Here is a 22,215-nt window from a genome sequence, read left to right as displayed (position 1 = left end):
CCCAACCAGAAGGGCCAATGTTCAGAGATGGTGGGAACAACATCTGAAGGGCCACAGCTTTCCAGCCCATATACTAAGCAGCGGCTGGATATCCTGCTAGGATACGGGCCATTTAAAAAATAACAAAAATTAAAAAATCATGCTTTCTGATGAGCAGCTGGCACTGCAGGTGCTATAGCCCCATACTGGCCTCACCAGTGTTGCCGAGAATGGTATTCTAAGCTCATGCTTGTAAATTAATTGAATTAATATGATCAGTAGTTTTGAAGGTATCTATAGCATGCAACCAGCCTTGTCTCCAAAGCCTATAAGCTGCCTAGAGCCATTCATGTCCAAGTCACTGCTCTTCTTTGGGCTTGTATTTCAGAATGATATATAATGTCCTACTAGGTCAAATGAAGAACAGTGAAATCTAACCTGAGCATTAGGAAAGCCTATCACTTTCTGGTGCCTTATAAATAGGCCAGACTCCTATTGCAGCTAAACGCCAGCCCTAACCCCAAAATTCCCAACACCCTTGAAAGAGGCTGGCCTTACCAAAGGCTTCCATTATTCTTCTGTGCTATTGTATTCAACTTATTTTCAGAGATATATGAAGGCTCATCAGTGGGACTGGCAAGGGAAATGTGTGGCTTCCTGTACCCAAGCCATTAATGTAAAATGAAGGAATTGAATGCATCTGGGTGTGAGGAAGTTGATCATTCTTCAGAAGCTGCAAAGAGTTGATTCCTTCTGGACAAGTGACAAGGCTGCTGGGGAATGAGTAGCGGGGACAGACAGATCAAAGGGCAAGTGTATACCAAGGGCGGGCAGCTAGGGTGCAGATTTGCACTAGGAGCATTGATCAGGTTAGAAATACCAGGAGAATCTCTCTCAGCATCATCATATGCATGACTAAGTCTCATTGCATTAGGGAGGGATGAATCAGTCCTATTTCTAGCTGGTGTCAATTTCACACACATTTCTCCGCAAGTCCCTCCTGTTCGTGAATTAATCTCTGATTTAAAGTCCAAGTGAAAATTCATATTTAAATACGTATTTTATCTCAATGTATGTCTAGGTGTGCACATGCTGGTACTTTTTTTTTTAATAGCAGGGAACTGTATTGCAAAATGCTACATTTTGGCAGTATCATCACAGAAGCCTGGAATCCACAGGCCTGCCATCACTGTCTGCATGTTAGTGGCAAAGTAGACTCTTGCCATCCATCATCTGATAGAATGCACCTCTCTGAATAGCTGCTGCTGCTGCTTCATTGTGCCACTGCAGGAGTTAACAATAAAGGACTTTTCTTATGCCAGTGTTTTAAAATTCTTTATTTGAAAAAAAAAAGAATGGAAAAATATAGTGAAATGAAATCAGAGCTTCCTTTGAATGGGCTTCCCAATGGAAAACAAACATAATATCAAGGGGTAAGGGGCAGGACAAGATTCAAGCATACGTAATAAATACAGTCAAACAGTATAAGAAGAGGGTTATGCCATGGAGCAGGCTTGGGTGCCCTCCGTGACAGAAGACCACAAACCTTGCCGATTCAAGCCTGTCACGAGGGCTAGAAACTTAACACTCTAAAACCTTATGGAACCACTAGCACCCAATTCACAAGGAACACCTTTCATGCCAAACTATATGATTGCAACAATCATGTGAAAATGCCAACCACAATTTTCCAGTCACAAGTTTGTTGGATAAATCAAGCCCTCCTTCTGCTAGGGCAGTGCTGCAAGTGACAGCATCGCCCTATCAAGTGTCAAATGTTGCTTTAACTAATCCATTACATTTATATGGATACGATAGGCATGACCAATGGCATCAAACAGTCCTAAACTAATTTTGATTTAGGTTTCCCATGAAAACACAGTATGTGGCCACAGGCCACACCTATTCTCAATAAGGCAGGAGGGGTGGGGCAAAGATACTATATCAGTTGAATTTAGATCAGTAAATAAATCATGCAGTCATGATTCTAAGGCCACAAAGGACTATTGCAATTGTTTGCTTCTGGTGCACACAAGCATGGGAAAATGTTACCCAGCTGTTCTTACACCAGTCAACGTTCGCAAGGACTATTCAAACACAAGCGTCTGGTGTTTTGTGTGTGTGTGTGTGTGTGTGTGTGTGTGTGTGTAACCCATGAGCATATGTAGGCCAGTAATAAAAACAAAAATCCTAGCTGACTATGCTCTCCTCTTGCTCTGCAAAGCCTGCATGGGAACCCTCATCTAGCCCCATTCATATTTTTAGAAGCTGAGCACAACAGCATCCTCTTTAGCTCTCCACTGCAAGACTAACCTGCTGCAGCAAGATGCATCTCTTATTCATTACTTGGTGACAGGGGCTGGGTCAGGAATAGTGCAAGGTCAGAACTAAAGAGGAAAGCACAAATCCTGCACCTCAGTTACACTTTCACTGTGGATTTTGGCCAAAATCTGTTTCATTTTATATTCTGGAACAGTTTTGTGTTTGTTATTGAACTCTCTTTTCCAACTCATACAACATTCATCCTGACATCATTAAATAAATTATCCATGCACATTGCACTAGAAAAACCAGCTCCTCCTATAACTGGGCAGGGAAGCGAAGTTGATTTTCTGACTCGTGAAAATATACAAAATAAATAGATGTATACAAGAAAAGTTGAGAGCCTTCACATCTCCTGGGGTTATTAAAGGCAGATCACAAATGTTACTTACATATGATGGAATTTTGACATCAGAGGCTTCCTTAGCAAAGAGGGGGATACATTCCAGAGGTTATGCCTCAAGCCACCATTCCATTTTAGGTGCCAGGGAGAGTAACATGTAGGCTCTCAAGAGCAAAGATCAGGTGCTTGGGTTGGAAAACCTGTCACCTAGACTATGATTATGCCTTATGGACAGCATCCTCAAACAGAGAAGCAAAAATAAAATAAAAATGTTCTGCAGGCAGAACCAGAATAAAGGGAGTAGATAACCACTCTGCAAGGCTATTTTGCATTTAACAGTCATAAGGAGGAACATTTCAGCAGATGAAGCTGTTCTTGTTGTAGTGTCACTGGGGTGGGAGCTGACCTGCCAAAATTCTCTCTTCTTGTCCTGTACTGTAATTGACAGCTCTTGGATCCTAAAATCTTACACCACAGCCATTGGCCATAGATGAAAGCATCATAAAGTGCATATCCTCATGGGTTTGAGCAATATCAGAAGAGATCAGATATTGTATCGTAACGAAACACATTCCTTTTCTCTTTCTACAAAACCGTTTGGCATCCACCCAAAGTTCTCACCGAAGCAAAACTTGCGCAAGCTTGACCTTAATCACATCTATAAAAAAAAAGATATTTATTGAAGTTTTACAAAAACATAAATTTAAAAAGGTCATATAAAAAGAAAGAAATACAAAAAAACATAGAAAAATACATAAAATAGAAAAAGAAGAATAAAAACAAATCCATTTTTTGTAACCCTAACTCATTATCTTATTTCCTTGGCCTCCTCACACCTCCCCTTTTTGTATCCCCGTTTAAATAATCAAATCAGCAAATCCTTACCCTCTTTCGTTTATCTTAACTCTGTATCTTAACATATTATAACTCTATATTTTCATCCATTATCAATTCAATTTTGCATACTCTTGTTAACTTTGTTGCTAATGCCACTTATTTTCAATCCAACATCATTTTAACATTAATTAATTTTACAGTGTTTCTGCAGATAGTCTTTAAATTTCTTCCAGTCTTCTTCCACCAGCTCTTCTCCCAGGTCTCGGATTCTGCCAGTCATTTCCGCCAATTCCATATAGTCCATCACCTTCATCTGCCACTCTTCCAGGGTGGGTAGATCTTGTGTCTTCCAATACTTTGCAATCAGTATTCTTGCTGCTGTTGTTGCGTACATAAAGAAAGTTCTGTCCTTCTTTGGCACCAATTGGCCGACTATGCCCAGGAGAAAGGCCTCTGGTTTCTTCAGGAAGGTATATTTAAATACCTTTTTCATTTCATTATAGATCATCTCCCAGAAAGCCTTAATCTTTGGGCACGTCCACCAAAGGTGAAAGAATGTACCTTCATTTTCTTTACATTTCCAACATTTGTTATCAGGCAAATGATATATTTTTGCAAGCTTGACTGGTGTCATGTACCACCTATATATCATTTTCATAATATTCTCTCTTAAGGCATTACATGCCGTAAATTTCATACCGGTGGTCCACAACTGTTCCCAGTCAGCAAACATAATGTTATGACCAATATCTTGTGCCCATTTAATCATTGCAGATTTAACCGTTTCATCCTGCGTATTCCATTTTAACAGCAAGTTGTACATTCTTGAAAATATCTTAGTTTTGGGATCTAACAGTTCTGTTTCCAATTTTGATTTTTCCACCTGAAAGCCAATTTTTTTTGTCCAAATTATAGGCCTCTCTTATTTGATAATAATGAAGCCAGTCTCGCACTTTATCTTTTAATTTCTCAAAACTGTGCAATTTCAATTTCTCTCCTTCTTGTTCCAATATTTCCCAATATTTCGGCCATTTGGCCTCCATATTGAGCTTTTTCTGAGCCTTCGCTTCCATTGGTGACAACCACCTTGGGGTTTTATTTTCCAATAAGTCTTTATATCTTATCCAGACATTGAACAATGCTTTCCTGACAATATGGTTTTTAAATGCTTTATGTGCTTTAACCTTGTCGTACCACAAATATGCATGCCACCCAAAAACATTGTTAAAACCTTCTAGATCCAAAATGTCCATGTTCTCAAGAAGCAGCCAATCTTTCAACCAGCAGAATGCTGCTGATTCATAGTAAAGTTTAAGGTCTGGCAGGGCAAATCCGCCTCTTTCCTTTACATCAGTTAATATTTTAAATTTTATTCTGGGCTTCTTGCCCTGCCAGACAAATCTAGAAATATCTCTCTGCCACTTCTTGAAACAGTCCATCTTGTCCAAAATTTGCAATGATTGAAATAAAAATAACATTTTTGGCAATACATTCATCTTTATAGCTGCAATTCGACCCAACAAGGAAAGCTTCAAATTTGACCATATTTCTAAGTCTTTTTTCACTTCTGTCCAGCATTTCTCATAGTTATCTTTAAATAAGTTTAAGTTCTTAGCGGTCATATTAACCCCCAAGTATTTTACTTTCTTAGCTAATGTTAAACCAGTCTCCTTCTGAAACCTCTCTTTCTCAATCGGTGTTAAGTTTTTCTCAAGAACTTTAGTTTTTGACTTGTTCAGTTTAAATCCTGCCACATGACCAAATTCTTGAATCAGTTCTAATACTCTTTTCGTACTAGATTCTGGCTCCTGTAATGTCAAAACTAAGTCATCTGCAAAAGCCTTCAATTTGTATTGTTTGGCTCCGACCTGAATACCTTTAATCAGATGGTCCCTTCTAATCATATTTAACAAAACCTCCAGGACCGAAATAAAAAGCAATGGGGAAATTGGGCAGCCTTGTCGTGTCCCTTTTTCTATCTTAAATTCCTCTGTCATCACATTATTGACTATTAGCTTAGCCTTTTGTTCTGAATAAATTGCACTTATACCATTTTCAAACCCTTGGCCCACCCCCATTCCCTGAAGATTTTTCTTCATAAAATTCCAAGAAATATTATCAAAAGCTTTTTCCGCATCTATAAAAATTAAAACTGCTTTGGTATTGATGTTCACTTGCAGCTTCTCCAAAATATTAATTATGTTCCTCGTATTGTCAGACAAATGTCTACCTGGGAGAAAGCCGGCTTGATCTTTATGTATCTCTTCAACTAATACCTTTTTTAATCTATTAGCCAAAATATCAGCAAAAGTTTTGTAATCCACATTAAGCAGGGATATGGGGCGGTAGTTCTTAAGTTGTGTCTTTTCAGACTCAGTTTTCGGTATAAGTGTAATGTAAGCTTCCTTCCACGACTCTGGCGCCTTTTTCCCCTCCAGAATTTCATTACAAACCTCCTTTAGTGGCTGAATTAACCAGTCTTTCAGAGATCTATAGTATTTGGAGGTAAGACCATCCGGCCCTGGAGATTTGCCCAACTGGAGATTCAACCTCCTGTTCTGTAATTTTGTGATTCAACATTATCTTATTTTCTTGAGAGATTTTTTGTAATCCATTTGTTCTTAAAAATTGGTCTAGATCAGTCTCTTTCTGTGGCCCTTGTGTGTATAGTTGTTTAAAATATCTCTGGAAGCACTTTCTAATCTCCAATGGATTCTGTATGTTCTTTCCTTCCACATCCAGATTTGTAATGGTGTTTAATTTTTGTCTTTTTTTCATCTGCCAAGCTAGCAGTTTCCCACATTTATTAGCTGATTCAAATGTCTTTTGTCTCATCTGCTTAATTTTCCATTCTACTTCCTGATTTATCATTTTCATGTATTGTACTTGATATAATTTTATTTCTCTCAGAATCTCTTGCGACTTTGGTTTTGCTCTTAATTTCTTCTCTCCTTCTTTTATTTTTTCCAAGATTTTATCTTTTTTCTCATTTTGCATTCTCTTCTTTAATGCATTCTGTTGAATCAGAAACCCTCTCATGACCGCTTTGCTTGCGTCCCAGATTACTCTTTTTTCAACCGTGGTATTCAAATTTATCTCAAAATAATCTCTCAGGATTTTTTGGGCCTTCTTAGTCACCTCTTGATCTCTAAATAAGGTGTCATTCATCCTCCATCTGAAGGAACCGATTGGTGTTAAGTTTCATCTCCATCTTCACTGCATTATGGTTGGAGCAGGTTTTTGGGCAAATTTCCACTTTTCGAGTCTTAGGTGCCAGTCCTCTAGTTATCCATATTTGGTCAATTCTTGTCCATGTCATGTTGGCTTCAGAGAAGAATGTTCCCTCTCTTCCAAGGGGGTTCTTGGTTCTCCAAATGTCAATCAAGTCCATATTGTCAGTCAGTTCAAAAAAGGTTTTTGGTAGTCTGCCATCTTTAGTTACAACTTGTCTCTGCGACTTATCCATATTTGTAGAAACCACTCCATTCATATCTCCCATCAAGATAATGTTATAGTCCATATAGTCAAGCAATGTCTCATGCAATTTCCTGAAAAATTCAGATTTCCCCTCATTTGGTGCATAAACTCCTACAATCAAAAAATTTTCTCCTTGTGATTGATTCTCAATTGCCACCCATCTTCCTTGTTCATCTTTAAAAACAAATTTTGGTGATAGGCTCTCTTTGGCATAAATAACAACTCCTCTCTTTTTAACCTTGTCCGATGAAATAAACTCTTGACCCAATCTTTTATTAATCAGTACTTTCCTGTGAAGCCTTATCACATGAGTTTCCTGTAAACAAATTAAGCCCAATTGTTCCTTTTTCAATAAATGAAAGACTTTCTTCCTCTTCTCCGGGGAATTAAATCCATGAATATTCCAACTTAATAATTGCAGAGACATGATGTAGTTATTCTATTTTCCTCCAACTGCTCCCAACAGTTCTTCTTGTTCTGACGGTGGTATCACTATTTTTTGTTTGTCCAGTCCCAAAGGTGGTGGTGCTATGTCTAGTACTCCTGGTCTTAAAGCTCTTGGCTCTTCTAGTACTTCTTTTTGCAGGTCTTCTTTGTGGTCTTTCAAAAAATTTTCCTTATCTTCCAATGATCTTATTTTGAACTTTTTCCCTTTAAAGGTAAAAGATAGTCCCTGGGGGAATTCCTACCTGAAAACAATTCTGTTTCTTCTCAGTAGGGCCACCAGATCTCCGTAGTTGGTTCTAAGATCCAATAGATGTTTCGGTATATCCTTAAAAATCTCCACTCTCGAGTCGTTAATCTCCAAAGTCTTCTGGAAGTGCGCACTCAGTATTTTATCTCTCTCTTCTTTCGTTCGGAGGGTAACCAAACAGTCTCTCACCCTGTTTTTCCTTCCTCCTCTTCCAAGTCTAAACGCACTTACTATCTTAAAGTCTTTCTCCAACTCCAAATTCCAAAATTTTCCAAATTCCTGCCTAAGATAGTCACTTAGATTATCCTTTTCAAGTTCTGGTACTGCCCTGATCCTCAGATTGGTCTGTTTCTCCCTCAGTTCAATCATAGACAGAAGTGACTGATGGTCCCCAATCTGTTTACGCATAGGTTTTATTTCTTCCTCTACAGCCACTGCTTTTTCTTTTGCTTCCTCAGCTATTTTTCTATTAGACGCAGATTCTTCCACCAGTTTTTCAATAGATTCTGTATTGGAATTCACCTTCTGTCCCAGATTATCTATTTTAGTTGATTGTTCCGTAACTTGTTTGCTTAGGCCTTCCAATTTTTCAAAAATTTTATTTAACACAGAAGTAAAATCCCCTTCTGATGCCATTCCTTTTGACTCAACTTGTGCAGAATCTTCCCCCTGTGTCACAGGAGGGCCAGGAACAGATGGTCTGCATTGCTGGGAAACTATACTGGGCTGCTGCACTCTGGCCTTTCCCGATCTTGTTGTCCTATCCGTCATCACACTTCTGTCTATGAATCAAGGTCGTTCCCACGGTCAGATCTTGCTGTGGAAAATCCCCAAAGTCCAGAGTGGAAAAATCCCCCAGCTGGATGTACAACTTCAATGTTCCTCTAGGGGGATACTGTAGCAGTCATTCAATTTACAATAAAAAATCTTTTCCAACTTTCTTAAATCCCCTCAAAAAAAAAAGCAAGCAACAGTTTCAAGTCCAGAGAAGACCTTCAACAAGTGTCTCCTTTGCAGAGTTAACCATTAAAAAGTTACAATGTTTATAGATAGTGCAACTCTCAATGCAACAGTTCTAATAAACCTGGCAGTCCGTCCCAGGAGTTAAATAATTGTCTCTATTTTCCCCAGAAGAAATAAAGTCACTTTTCCCTCTCCCCCCCCCTCCACTATCCTGGGGGGGGGGGAGTTCTTTCGCTTTAATGTTCGGATTTAGAGCTTTAAAAGCACCGCTCTCCAGGTCTTAGCTTTGAAGCGTCTTTGCTTTGATCTGTATACAGAAACGGAAGGCGGACTTCCTGTTTGCGCCTTCCCGCTTCAGTGCCAAATTAATCCCTTTTTTCTTCCTTTGGTCCCAATTTCTTAAGCTTCACCTACTCACGGGTAGTTGTTTAGCAGCCGAATTGTCACAGGAAAAAGGTCAGCGCTCTCCGGCAACAGCTGTGCGGCTTCGCCCCACGGAAGGAGCAATTGACTCTCAGCACCGCGCCTCCCGTTACGCTCCGGACCCCCTTGCGGGGTTCCTTTGCCAATTCGGGGGGCGCTAAGGGTGCCCGCCGAGTCCCACGCTCACAGGCTTCTCCTCCCTGTGATTTTTGAAAGGGTCTCCACTTCGCCGTAGCGGACAGACCCACCTTCCGCGGAGCTTCTCCCTCCAGATTAGAAGGAGACCGCCATTGCCGTTGGCGCCGCCTCCGGAAGCTGACCTTAATCACATCTAAGGCTAAATTTACACATGGAACAGAATGAGGTGGTGAAGTCCTGCGAAGTACAGCAGATTGTATAACTTAGGCTGCAGGTGAATCATGTTTTTGAAAACCCTATGTAAAAATGACTCTTGCAAGCAGAAACCTAGCAAGGCATAGAAGGGAGCCTCTTCTAGACAGCCTTTCTGTCTGCTCTCCTGAGTTTCTGCTTTCAGGAATGTTGTTTTTAACATAAACAAGCAATCAAAAATATAACCCTACACTTAGACACACCACCCATGACACTGAATTGAGAAGAGGCCATTCCACCTCCTTAAGACTCTGCCACTTCACTTTGCGACACATATAAATCAAGCTCGAGTTTTCTACTGAAAACCTTGATTCTAGTCCATTGATTACACACTATCTTTACTGCATGGGGGGGGGGCATCATCTGTGGCACTTTTGAATCCAGCCTACAGCCTCTCCTTCTTTCCCCACCCCCATTATTTTTCAATTAGTCTTAGAACTATTTTAAAAAATTACATCCACATGCAACTGAGACTTCCCCCCAAAGCCTAATTTCCATGTGGGGGGTATTTGTGGGCGGTGACAACTGGGGAGTGAAGGCTTAAATCCTACTCTCTCTGTCCTCTCCCATAGATTTTTTGTGTGGAAGGAGGGCAGGGTGAGAGAGAGAAAAGGGAGCAAGAGAGAATGGAAAGTCTATGTACGTAGGGGGAGTGTGGATGAAAGAGGGGAAGTGTGGGGTAAATGGGGGATTGATAGAGGGTAAGTGGGTGGAAACGTGGGGGGTGACTGCAGGCCTAACTAGAATTTACCTTGGGGAGGGAGAGCGTCTCTACCCATGACTTACAGCTTCCCTTATATAACCACCTGAATTCAACTTACAATAAGCTTCTCTTTTGCCAGCAACAGCAATTGTATTTTTGCGAATATTATATTAATAACTCCTCTCCCAGATCATTTCATCTTAAACCTTTTAAAATGTGCTTTAAAATGTGCTATACAGTTTTGCTGTAAAATAAAATGCTTCGGACAATAGCAGGTGTGAATAAATAAGCAGTTGAAATAAACATTGAAGAAATATGTCAGGAGCTTAAGAGCAGAAGTTATCAGTTAGTTGCTTTTTCTTCTTTTGTGAGGAAACCTCCACTAAGGGCCTGATACTGCATACGATGGCTGCTTCTTTGTCTGCTTTAAAAGAACTACAATAATGTACTATTAATAGAATCGCTTCAATATGAAGATGGAGGATTGTCTCTTGGAGCAAGTAATGAGCAAAATTTCTACTGGTGAAATTTGATGAAGCATTGCCAAATTCAAATAGAGACTCACTAATTTTGCATGGACTAGTCAACCATTTTAAAACCATGTTCTATTTTCTCTAGGTACACAGGAGATGTGAAGGCAGCTGAATACTTGATTTAGAAAAAGGAACCCATCTGTAAATCAATAAATTAACACACACACACACACGCACACATACACATTTGCAAAGATTGTAAGATTCGCAGGTGCACTGTCAGAATTTCTCATTTAGTCCCTGAAGATATCAAACAAAAGCAAAAATAAATAAATAAAACAAAGCCAACCAAAAATGCTGAACTTGCACCAGAGTGGTAGATTCTTTCCCCCCTTTGATCTTGTCTCCACTGGGCAAAACTGAACAGGTGAAACAACCCAGCCAAATCCATAATCACATCAAGTCCATCATAAGAAAGATGCCCAGGTGCGCTTCTGGCACATCAGCTGTTCTGCAGGAATGGAAAGTAAAGTAGCCATGTGACTTGGATAAACTGGTGTGATATGTACATCATTCTGCTCCATGAAATCTGTGCATGTTTCTAAGGGGCATCAGTTTTAAGAAAAAGAAAAAAGTTCATCTTCAGTGTTGAACCGTTGTCTTCATATGTAGAAATAAGCCTTTTATCATCCTTCTCAGGCAGAAAAACACCCCGCAAAAAACGCTTTCTGGAGACTGGCATTCTGCAGCTCTGCGCACAAAGCTTTGCAATTGCGCTCACTTCCTTTGTTTGCTTTGAAAGAAAAGGCTAAGGTGTTGCAGCTAAAGATTCTTCCGGACTTCATTTGCTTTCCCACAACCCCTTGCAAAGGCATCCTGGAAGAGGGACTTATTCAGCCTCTCACAAGCTCAGATGCAGCTACACTCCCTACGGCTGAGAGATGGTGTTGGACGTGAATAAAGTTGGCTGTGAAGGGGAAGAGGAAGTGAGGATTACGTACTCTGTATAGACAAAGGAACTGAGTTGGAAGGTCTCCTCGTTCTCTCTCTCTCTCTACATGAAACAAAACCCGAAACACCCTGCAGCCCCGACACCTGGCTGCCAGGAGAATCAGCTAGGGAGCAGCACGTGTTCCAGAAGATAAGTGATGGAGTCCCAGTGCTTCCAGAGGAGGAAGAGAAAAACCACCAGCAGGGTGGTGCTCAGGAGACGCATGCGGGTCTTCATCAAGGGCGTGATGAAACTGGCAATGGTGGAGACAAAGACCAGCAGCACAGCCATCAAGGCCAATATGACATTGATGAATTTGCCTAGCAGGGCCCGGGCATTGGCATTCTCCACCCCTTCCAGCTGCACCACCTGTTGCTGCTGCTGCTGAAGTTCCAGCTTGGTGACACGAGTCAGGCAGGATTCCACAGCCTCCTGCAGGGGAAAGAGAAAAAGGACCAGTGTTAGCTTAACTGAGGGATGAGGGATCGCAGCTGTGTTAGAACATCTGCACTGCATGCTGAGAGTACCAGCTTCAATCCCAGACATGTCCAGGAAAGTTGACGAGGTGAAAGATCCTCTCTTCTGAGATCCTGGAGAAGGGCTATGAGTTGGAGCAAACAATAACTAGCCAAGATGGACATACAGTGTGACTTATTATATGGCAGATTCCAAGGTTCCTATGAAAGCTGTGGCACATCTACTGAGCTTGAGCCCTTCTATGATCTAGGGACAAGAGGGAACGGATTGCAGACTAGCAATCTAAAGCTAAGATCCATAGACAAATTCTCAGTTCTTCAGATGCAAGTCTCATTCCTCTCCTCCTGCATCTTTTCAGTTCTCTAGTCTTATCAGTGCCATGCTCAGAGAATGATCTGAAGGAATATACCACAGTTCTAGTGTTGCAGGTCTGGTCCTGAGCTCTGCCTGTATAGCAGATCACCTAGGATTTGTATTTATATGTAAGCCCTTCTAAGTTTGTGGGAGGGATACTGAATATGTGGAAAGAATAAATACCCAATAGGAAGGGGAAGATGTCAGGACAGCTGCACAAGCATCCCTATGCATTCCCATACCTGAATGTCTCTGGCCCTCTCATAGGACTGGTAAGCCACCTTTTCCTCCATGCTGGCCAGCTCCTGTTTGAGATTGGTCATTTCATTCTGGTGGAGCTCCGTCAGGTCATTCAGCTGCTCTTCCAAGCGTTCATATCTGTGTAGCAGGAGAGGGAGAAACACATGCAGTGGGTGAGAATTTGGAGCCGGAGAAGTCAGGGAAGCTCATTGTATTCAGGTGTGGGTATGAGCTTTAGGGGCTCAAAATGCTGGTGTCAAAGAAAATGTGAACTTTTCAAATCCCTTAATTTTTCCTCTAGCTGAGATTTCCTTAATCTCCTACACCAATGCTTCCCAATTCCCAAACTCCCCTCTCCCCTCAAGACTCACCAGCTAGAATTAGCAGAGGCATCCAGGAAGTAGGAACGAGGGATCTCTGTCTATTCCCCTCCTGAGTAGCAATGACAGCAGTGCTACATCTCTCATGGACCATCAAACCTTTCAAGTTCCAGAGAGATAGGCGAGAAGAGACAGAGCTCACTTCTCCCATTTTCTCATGTGCCGCTGCTACTGGCTGATAAATCCTCAAGGAGAAGGGGAAGGGGAAGATGTTCTGAGTTCACTTGCCAATGCTAATGAAAACACCAGCCCACAAACAACACCCAACTTTAACTTTCCTTGGAGCTGAACAACCATTTAAGAACACTGACAGCTGGCTAATTCACAAAGATGATTAGAATGCACTTAGAAATAGCGTACAGTGGTACCTCTGGTTACATATGCTTCAGGTTACATACACTTCAGGTTACAGACTCCGCTAACCCAGAAATAGTGCTTCAGGTTAAGAACTTTGCTTCAGGATGAGAACAGAAATTGTGCTCCAGCGGCGCAGCAGCAGCAGGAGGCCCCATTAGCTAAAGTGGTGCTTCAGGTTAAGAACAGTTTCAGGTTAAGAAGAAGGCTGTGCCCCAGGATGACTGGCTGTCATCTGTACAAGCAGGAGTAGCTGGCAGGGAAAGTAGGGCAGAGTTGCCTACCCAATGCCACTTACCTCTACCACTTACTCAAGTGGGGGAGGTAGGCAGTGGGCAGCTCAGTGTGGGCACAGAAACAGGTGCATCAGATTGGCTCAGCTGCTGTGCCTGCACTGGGCTCCTCACTGCCTCGTCTTTCCCTCTACTGGGAGCCAATAGTGATATGTGGCTCTGGCAATCTTCCTCCTCCTCCTCCACTTAAATTTTAAGTGCAACCCCCCCAAAAATTGGGGGGGGTCCTTTAGCAAGTAAAACGGAACCTTCTGGCACTCTGTGTGTTATGGCATCAGCCTAGACTGGAATATATATGTCTACATGGATTCAGAGGAAAGAAAATGTAAACAGTAGCATCAAATAGACAGGAAACATGAAAGTGCACTCTGGACAATTCTATATATAAAGCTTAAATGAATAAGCACAGTGATATCTGGCCACTCAAAATAGGAAGTAACTGAAAATAACAGATAAATGTGTTTGTGGGGGGGGGAGCATTACTGGTTCACGTTTCTTCTTCTTCTTGATTTTTATAAAGTATTTTGTACTTTTATATTGCACTTTTATGTTGCGAACTACCCTGAGATTCTATCAGCAGCCAGTCCAGTTGAATTCTGTACGTGGAATGTGGGAGTGGAAGATGAAGTCCTGCTCCTCACCTAAAGCAACAAAACATCTTGGGCTACCCCTGGATCACCACAGAAAACTATGCTTCAAAACATGTTCCCATTTCCACCGCTTAACCTTATATAGCATTAAACTAAGCCAGTGACTTGTCTATTGCACTGAAATAGAAAATAAAAGAAAAACAAACAACAGAACTCAAAAGCAAATGGCAAGTTAAAAATAGCAAAAAAAGGGAACTGAATAAAATCATTGCATGAGCGGCTTGGCTCTTCATAATAACTTTTCTTTAGAATACTGAGCAGAACTATGAAATACAAGGGAGGGGCAACCGCTTGGTGATAGAGCACATGCTTTGTCCAGTCCCTTACATCTCCAGGATTGGAGGGCATGGGTAAAGATCAGGTGGCATGGGATGCTGCTAGCCAGAGGAAATACTGGAATCAATGGACAAACATCTGACCTAGGGCAAGAAGGTAGCTTCCTACATTCCTGCAACAGAGGAAGATGTCAACAAGGAATTGGATTGTGTTTCATATTTGGCTGTCAGACAGCTGTGAGAAGAACCAATTTGACAGTGGATGCCCCTCTGAAGAGCTATTGTGATGATTACCTCTGGGTAAACCAGCCAAAGGGCTACATGTCCTAAATGTTACATTGATACTCACGGAACCATATCCCATCACCTCATTTTATTGAACAGGCCATCTAAGAAGACATCAGATTGCATTGAACATTTTGTTAGGCTTATTGTCCTAAGTACAACTAAATGATTACTTGCAATGCTTTGTTTCTTAACATCTCATTCCTGTGCCCCATGCAGTATGCTTTAAGGCAGCCTTCCCCATCCAGGGAACCTCAAAATATTTTGGACTACAACTCCTGTCATCCTCAGTTGGTGGTGGCCAAATTTCTATCAGTGGTTGTATCATTTGAGAGCCGAGGGCATCAATCCTACACATGGTGTTTGTCACAAACAGCAACCTGCAGCTCCCCTGCTGAAGATGAGACCTTTTGTAAAGGGCTTTCAGGCAGCCCCTCCTCTCTTCTTTGAGCTGCTGAAAATCAGAGACTCAAACCAGGTTGCTGGACTGCTTAAAACTGTGCAGGATTTTACCCCAATCATCAGCAGATGAGTGGGGATTAAATCTTGATGCTTTGGCTGCAGGAGCCTGTTCTGTCCTGGGAACAGGTGTGTGCAGTCAATATGAGATTTAACCCTGCCTTCTCAACCATCAGTTGATGCCACCAGTGATATCAGCTGATGGGTAGATGGACATGGTTTAACCACCTGAAGCAAGGAGGACTGTTTCTAGGGCACTCCCTAAGGTTATGTGCTCTTTTATATATACATGAGTTGTCTTTAACACCATCCAATGCATCTGGAGGGCACCAGGTTGGTGCAGGCTGCTCTAAGCTGCAATCGTGTGCTGCTGGTAGAGTTTTGGTTTCCACTAAGTTTCATATACATCAGTGGTCAGCAAGGTTTATCTTGCCTGGGCCGGATCGGTCCCGAAGATCTCTCTGTGGGCCAGATCACGTATGTGTGTGAGCGCGCATGCCCACAATTTTCAGCGTCTGCGCGTGCGCTGATGCAATTTTCAGCGCCACGGAAGCAAGTCCCCATGCTGCACCGGTTTAGTGCAGCGCACAAGCGGGCAGCTTGGTTTGGGGGCGGCTCGTGGGCCAGCCAAACGACCTCCACAGGCTGCTTCCAGTCCATGGGCCTTAGGTTGCTGACCCCTGATATAGATGGTTTTAATGTTGCTTTTTAGAACTGTTATTTTGTATTTAAGGTTTCAGAGTTTTTATTATTATTCTGTACATCACCCAACTCCATTAGTTATTGAGGAACTAGTAAGGATTTTACTGGCATTATGCCTGTGTTACCCACATTTTATTGTGTTATTTTCTTTTGGTACACAAAGCAAGAAATGTGTTTGAAGCATTGTATATAAAAAACCTTATAACTGATAGATAGGTAGGTAGGTAGGTAGGTAGATAGGTAGGTAGGTAGATAGATAGATAGATAGATAGATAGATAGATGATAGATAGAGAAATAAGTCCCAATGGATTTAATGGAGCTGATTTCCTAATAAATGTCATTCAACTTTGGGGGTGAGGAGGAGATGAGGAAGAAAGTCACGGGGCTTAAAGAGAAAAATATTTCAGGTCTAACATATTTCATAATAATTCTTTCCCTGGAAGGCATGTTTTGAACAGCAATTTCTATCAAGTGGATAACCTATTCTGTAAGAGTTACTGTAGTGTAGGTGTGAGGAACCTTTGGCCCTCCAGATGTTGCCAAACTACAGCTTCCATCAAAGCCAGCAAGCAGTGCCAATAGGCAGGGGTGGTAGTTGTACGTCAGCAACATCTGGAGGCCAAAGGTTCCTCACACCTGCATTAGTGGTTTATGCATTCGATGGAAGCTGCTATTGAAAATGTGGCTTGGACGAAGGATTATTTCAGAACTTGTCAGGCCTGAAATAAACATCTTTCTCTCTGGAGCACCTGCAGTTCCTTCCTCTTTTCTCCCCACCTCTTTCCTGGTTTGGTGGTCATTATTCAATTGCAATCTAAAGGTTTTTCTCAGCCCTTCAAATGGGATACATGTGGGTGAGTGGAAAACTAATGAGAAGGGGGGTGTCTCTTCTGAAAAAAGCCTGCCTTTGGGAACAATGAGTTTTGTTTCCATCCCTGCTGTCACTGATAATTGCCTTCCAGGATATTTTGAGATATTTTCCAGCTTCTGGAAAAAAACTCCCAAACAGCAGGGGGTGGGGAGCATCAAACACCAGGGTAGGACAAAATGGACATCCAAAATAAATGAGGACACAGATAAGCACTTCAAACAATCAAACAGGCATCTAGTGAATGCATGTGGGGAGAAGAGGGTTCGTGGTGATGAGCCCCTCCCTGACCTACATATGCTCACTAGACTAGTGTTCTTCAGCTTTGGGTCCTCAGATGTTGGGCTACAGCTCTCAGCATCCTCAGCTAACTTAGCCAATAGTCAGGGGTGATGGGAGATGTAGTCTAATAAATACAAGGAACCTGAGGTTGAGGGACACTGCACTAGACTGTCTGTACAATCTCTATGCATATACAAAGGGAAGACAAGTGTAGTAAGGGGCCCTGCACAGCCCCAACTGCAGGCAGGAAAACTAAGCACACACTTTGTATGCACATGAAGACTGTAAGGTCCAGCGAACTGAGGTAGGATTTGCCACTGCAACCTTGCTTTCTCTGGGCACGTTCACTGTATGCACAGCTGGTTGCGTGAAACGCACTGTCTTCACACTGAAGGCTTATCCACACTTACCTTTCTTCCGCTCTTTCCAGGCATAGTCCGCAATCTAAAGCTTTGTGTCTGAGCACCATTTTTCTTTTCTTTTCTTTTCTTGCTGCGGACCTTCCTGTGTGAAAACTTGCTCTTTAAAGCTCAGTTGGAGCAAACATCAACCTGCGGAAAACCTGAACTGCTGTTTGCTCCAATTTGGCTTTAAAGAGCAGGCTTTCACAGGAACAGCTCAGGGCAAAATAATAATAATAATAATAATTCATCGGACATGTAGAGTTAAAGTGTGGACATCTGCCTGGAAATAGTGGGGCAAAAGGTAAGTGTGAACCAATTGAACCAATGTGGAAAACTGATGCATACAGCAACCTGCCTGCAGATTTGTTATGGCGATCTGGGATGAGTGCATGCAGCCTTGGCTGATCCTAATAGGAAACTGGTCCTGTGAGACACTTCTCAGAAAATAGGGAGATGCTTCACTGAGAAAGCACTCACAGAGACTGTGTGCTATTTATTCTATGGTGACTGGACTGTGTGGGAAGATGCCTTATACAAAGTCTAGCTATAAGTCCATTTACTCCAGAATTGTCTACTCTGGCTGGCAGCAGCTCACCAAGGACTCACGGTCTTCCCCAGCTCTGCTACTTAGTAGAGATACCAGAGACTGACCTTGGGACCTTCTGCCTGCAAGGCAAGTGCTCATTCACTGACCTACATCATCTCCCCAAAAGTCCAACCAGCCTCCTTCTCCTCTCCATGCCCCCAGCACAATTGTCTGGGCTTTGAAACAGAGACCTCTGACACTGAGGCAGTGGCGTAGCGTGGGGGGTGCAGGGGGGCGGGCCGCACCGGGCGCAACATCTGGGGTTAGGGCAAATCCATGGGTTAGGGGGCGCAAATCCACGGGTTAGGGGGCGCAAATCCACGGGTTAGGGGGCGCAAATTACTTGCCTTGCCCCGGGTGCTGACAACCGACGCTACGCCACTGCACTGAGGAAGAGCCATACCCCTAGACCAGGGATGCAGAATGAGTGGTTCCACAGATGTTGCTCGAGTACCTTTCTCATCATCCCTGGCCATTGGGCTAAGGTGGCTGGAACTAATGGGAGCTGGGGTCCAGCAACATCTGGGAGGACCACGGTTTCTCCCCTAACCAGCCCTAGACATGAGAGCTGGTTGGGACCATAAGCCTGCAAGAGACTTCTGCTCCCCACATCTGTGAGAACCTAAACATAGCAACTGCACGCAAGTGTCATCCCAGGACTGAGCCTATGACCCTTCTCTCACAAAAAAAAGGAAACATAATTCTTTCCTCACTGCCTACAATTTTAATGAAGCCCACGGGCAAAAGAGTTCTTGGTCCTTATTTTTCCACCGGTGGAAGAGAAGCAAGAAGCTGGCACTGAGCATTCAGCCAGGAATGCATTTCCTCTTGTGTCTTATAAATAGAAGCAGTTAATAGTGCAGTGTCTTTCTTCTTGAGGAGAACTTACAGTACAGGAAATTCCAGCAGACATCTTCAAAGCTAGTGACAGCTAGGCAGGATTTAAATCATGATTTAAATCACCAGGAAGGAGGACTTATTTGAATCACTTATTTAAAATTCAACTCCCCCCCCCCCATTTGAAATTCAGACATTTCCTGAACAAGCATGCATACTCATGGTTGCTATAGCAATTAAGGCATATTGGTTTGCGACTAAATGGGAGCCTAAATTCAACTAAAGAACATAAATCCAAAAGCTTTGGCCTTCCACCGCAAAATTATTATAGGCTTAGAAAAAAGGAGACAAATTTCTGTTCTTTCTTGAAGGATAACAAGTGTTATCATATGCATATAATTGTGTTAGGTGTTATCTATTGTTGTTTCTATACGGTTTCTGGTGCTAGGTTGTTGTTTGGTTTGTGTTATCCTGTAAGCTGCCACTTTGGATTTATAAAGAAAAGTGGATAGCTATTTTTAAAAATAAAGAAATACGTACTGTTCTTAGTGGAGTTTACTTCCAGGTAATTGTGCACAGGACTGTGGCCAAAGCAAAGAGAACTTTGCAGGAGAAAGGAATAGAAGTGACTGGGGGAAATTAGGAAATGGAAAGCAAGTGTCCATGCTGCATGCCTGGTTCTGATATCCCAGAATCCTTTGTGGCTGCTAAATAACTGACTGGATTGAGGTCAAAGGCTGAATTCCTCCCTCATTGCCATATGCTTTATAGCATCTCATCTCCCCTTCTCTGCCACAGCCTCTTCTAAGGGGAAATTCACTGTCAATTTGTTTCTTTGCATAGGAACATAAAGCCTAATTACATTATTTGCCAGCATCTTCATCTACTGTACCCCACAGCATGACCCTTCAAGAGCCACCGCATAAAGACTGGCCAGCATGCCCAGTTCCACAAGTCAACAACAATTAAATATGGTAGTTAAGTGTGACAGTTTCCCACACCCAACAAGTCTTACCTATAACGCTCTTCCTGTAAGCACTGAGTCATATACGTATAGTCTCGCTGCAGCTGGGCCTTGAGGTCTTCCATGGAGTCCTCAAGGTGGGACTGAATGTCCTTAATCTCCCTCAGTTCTTCTATGATGGTCTCAAAATTATAGTGGTGACTGTCCAAGGTGTTAGACTTGGGACTGCCCAAGCCACCAGCACCCGCCCCCGAGTTGCTCCCTGCTGCAGAGCCAGAAGTGGCACTGGAGCACTCATCGTCACTGCCGTATTTGGGACTAGAAACCAGAGTGGCGCTGCCACTCAGAGTCCGTGAGGCCTCCTCAGGGTGCCCATCTTCCAGCGTGTCCTTCAAGTGGGCAATGTTATCCGCGCTGCCAAATTTGTTGCGGATCAAGCTTGCAAACTCTCGGGGTTTGGAGACCACAGCTGTGTGGGTGGCTTGAGAAAGGCCTGAGAGTCCACCTTTGACACCCTCCACCACTCCGCCTCCAAAGCCACTGATGCTGGAGCGGACATTAGCCCCTACATCCTTGAGGCCCTGGTGCATGTCCCGGAAGACGTCTTTGGGCTGTCGAGAGGGCCCATTTTGTTCAATCTCCTTTAGCTTTTTGTGATAATGTTCAAGCTTCTTGTGCAACTGCGCGATGGTCTGGGCTGACTTCTGGTTCTTCTTCTCAAAGACCTGTTTGATACGAGAGGCCTGCTGCTTGTCCGCGTTGTTAGCTAGCTTCAGGTACTCAGCCACATTGTCATCTCGGGCCTCTTGCTCAACCCTGATCTGCTCGGTGATCTTGAGGATCTTCTGGTGCAGGTGGTCAATGGCAGCCTTTGTCCTCTGCGGGTCTGGGTTGCCATCTGGAACGTCAAGGCAGAAGTTGCCATCAGCATCACCGTGGCTTGTATTAGAAGGCAGGCTGATTTGGCTCACATCCCCTTTATCCAACTGTGGGAGAGGAGAAAGAGCACAGAAAGAGACTTGAGTTAAAAGGCTCTGTTAAATAATGTCATTCCCCAAGACAACACATGATGGCATGAGAGAGAGAAATGGTGATGAACTACCAAAAACTGCTAGAAGAAAAAGATATGAGAACTCAGGTGACGGTCACCGTATCACAGAGATTTAACTGATCATCCGGCTTTCAATTACCAATTCATTGGTAAAATGGATTTAAATATGCCTGCTACCAAACTCTCAATACAGATGCCATTTTGAAGTTATCTGATGGAAGGGCATACCCTGAATTCTATCGTATTTCCCTTTTTCATGCATTTGGAAATACAGTGGTACCTTGGGTTAAGTACTTAATTCGTTCCACAGGTCCGTTCTTAACCTGAAACTGTTCTTAACCTGAAGCACCACTTTAGCTAATGGGGCCTCCTGCTGCCACCGCGCCACCGGAGCACGATTTCTGTTCTCATCCTGAAGCAAAGTTCTTAACCTGAAGCACTATTTCTGGGTTAGCGGAGTCTGTAACCTGAAGCGTATATAACCTGAAGCGTATGTAACCCGAGGTACCACTGTATGTAATATAGAATATTTTTGTATTACAGCAAGACAACAGAGCCATATGGCTTTTTAAAAAAGAGTAAAACTAGTTCAAATCCCATCAGAATTATTGAAGATTCAGGTAAAAACAACAACCCATTTTTTCAGTTTGAGACTTCCATCCTCAGTTGTCTGTGGTTCCTATTGATGGAAGGAATGGAACAGTGGTCTTACAGTGGAATGTCTGTTATCTTTGTACACAAAATCTGGAAGCCTTAATGGGAAGCAGGGAACATTTTTTCAGTCTGTAGTCTCATTCCCTTGGGAGTAATCTGTCAGGAGACGCATGCTGGTGGTGGGCAGGGCCTTAGCAAAATCTGAGCATGGCACCCCCCCTTTCTTCCTCTCCTTCTGCCACCCCATTTCCCTCATTTCCCCAGCACGAACCTTCTGCATACAGGTTGTCCACCCTGCCTTAAGGACTTTCATAGTACATTTCCACTGATGTTGTGTTGATAAATTTGTGAATTGTGCCCTTGACTTATTTTTCCTCCTCAGGGCACTGGAACAAAACAGAACTCAGGAATCTTGACTCATGGCCCTTTGAGAATCAGCCTATCATACCACTTGAGTAAGGGAAATGAGAAAGCAAAGGCAAGAGCCAAACTTTGTACCGTGTC

The 22,215-nt window shown here is 42.8% G+C and overlaps 1 protein-coding gene across 22 annotated transcripts in view; it reads right to left on the bottom strand.

Annotated features, from left to right (window-relative positions):
• Positions 1-1,287: 1,287 nt before the first annotated feature.
• TMCC2 (transmembrane and coiled-coil domain family 2) overlaps positions 1,288-22,215 on the bottom strand; it is a 96,929-nt gene continuing 76,001 nt past the window's right edge. For 12 of the 22 annotated variants that reach the window (XM_083618243.1, XM_083618246.1, XM_083618242.1 and 9 more), the window contains 4 exons: positions 20,058-20,992; positions 12,669-12,804; positions 9,368-12,027; positions 1,288-3,302 (listed from right to left, as the gene is read on the bottom strand). In XM_083618243.1, the coding sequence (XP_083474369.1) occupies positions 11,716-12,027; positions 12,669-12,804; positions 20,058-20,992 (1,383 nt within the window). In that variant the 3' untranslated portion in view covers positions 1,288-3,302; positions 9,368-11,715. Of the gene's footprint in view, positions 3,303-9,358; positions 12,028-12,668; positions 12,805-20,057; positions 20,993-22,215 lie in introns of all 22 variants that reach the window. The other 10 variants (XM_083618228.1, XM_083618244.1, XM_083618239.1 and 7 more) reach the window with 1 other exon arrangement.

The sequence above is a fragment of the Podarcis filfolensis genome (genome assembly GCF_964270895.1).
Source record: "Podarcis filfolensis genome assembly, chromosome: 6".
Lineage (NCBI taxonomy): Eukaryota > Metazoa > Chordata > Lepidosauria > Squamata > Lacertidae > Podarcis > Podarcis filfolensis.
The sequence above is the reverse complement of the archived record's forward strand: the minus strand, read 5'-3'. Positions and strand labels throughout refer to the sequence as shown.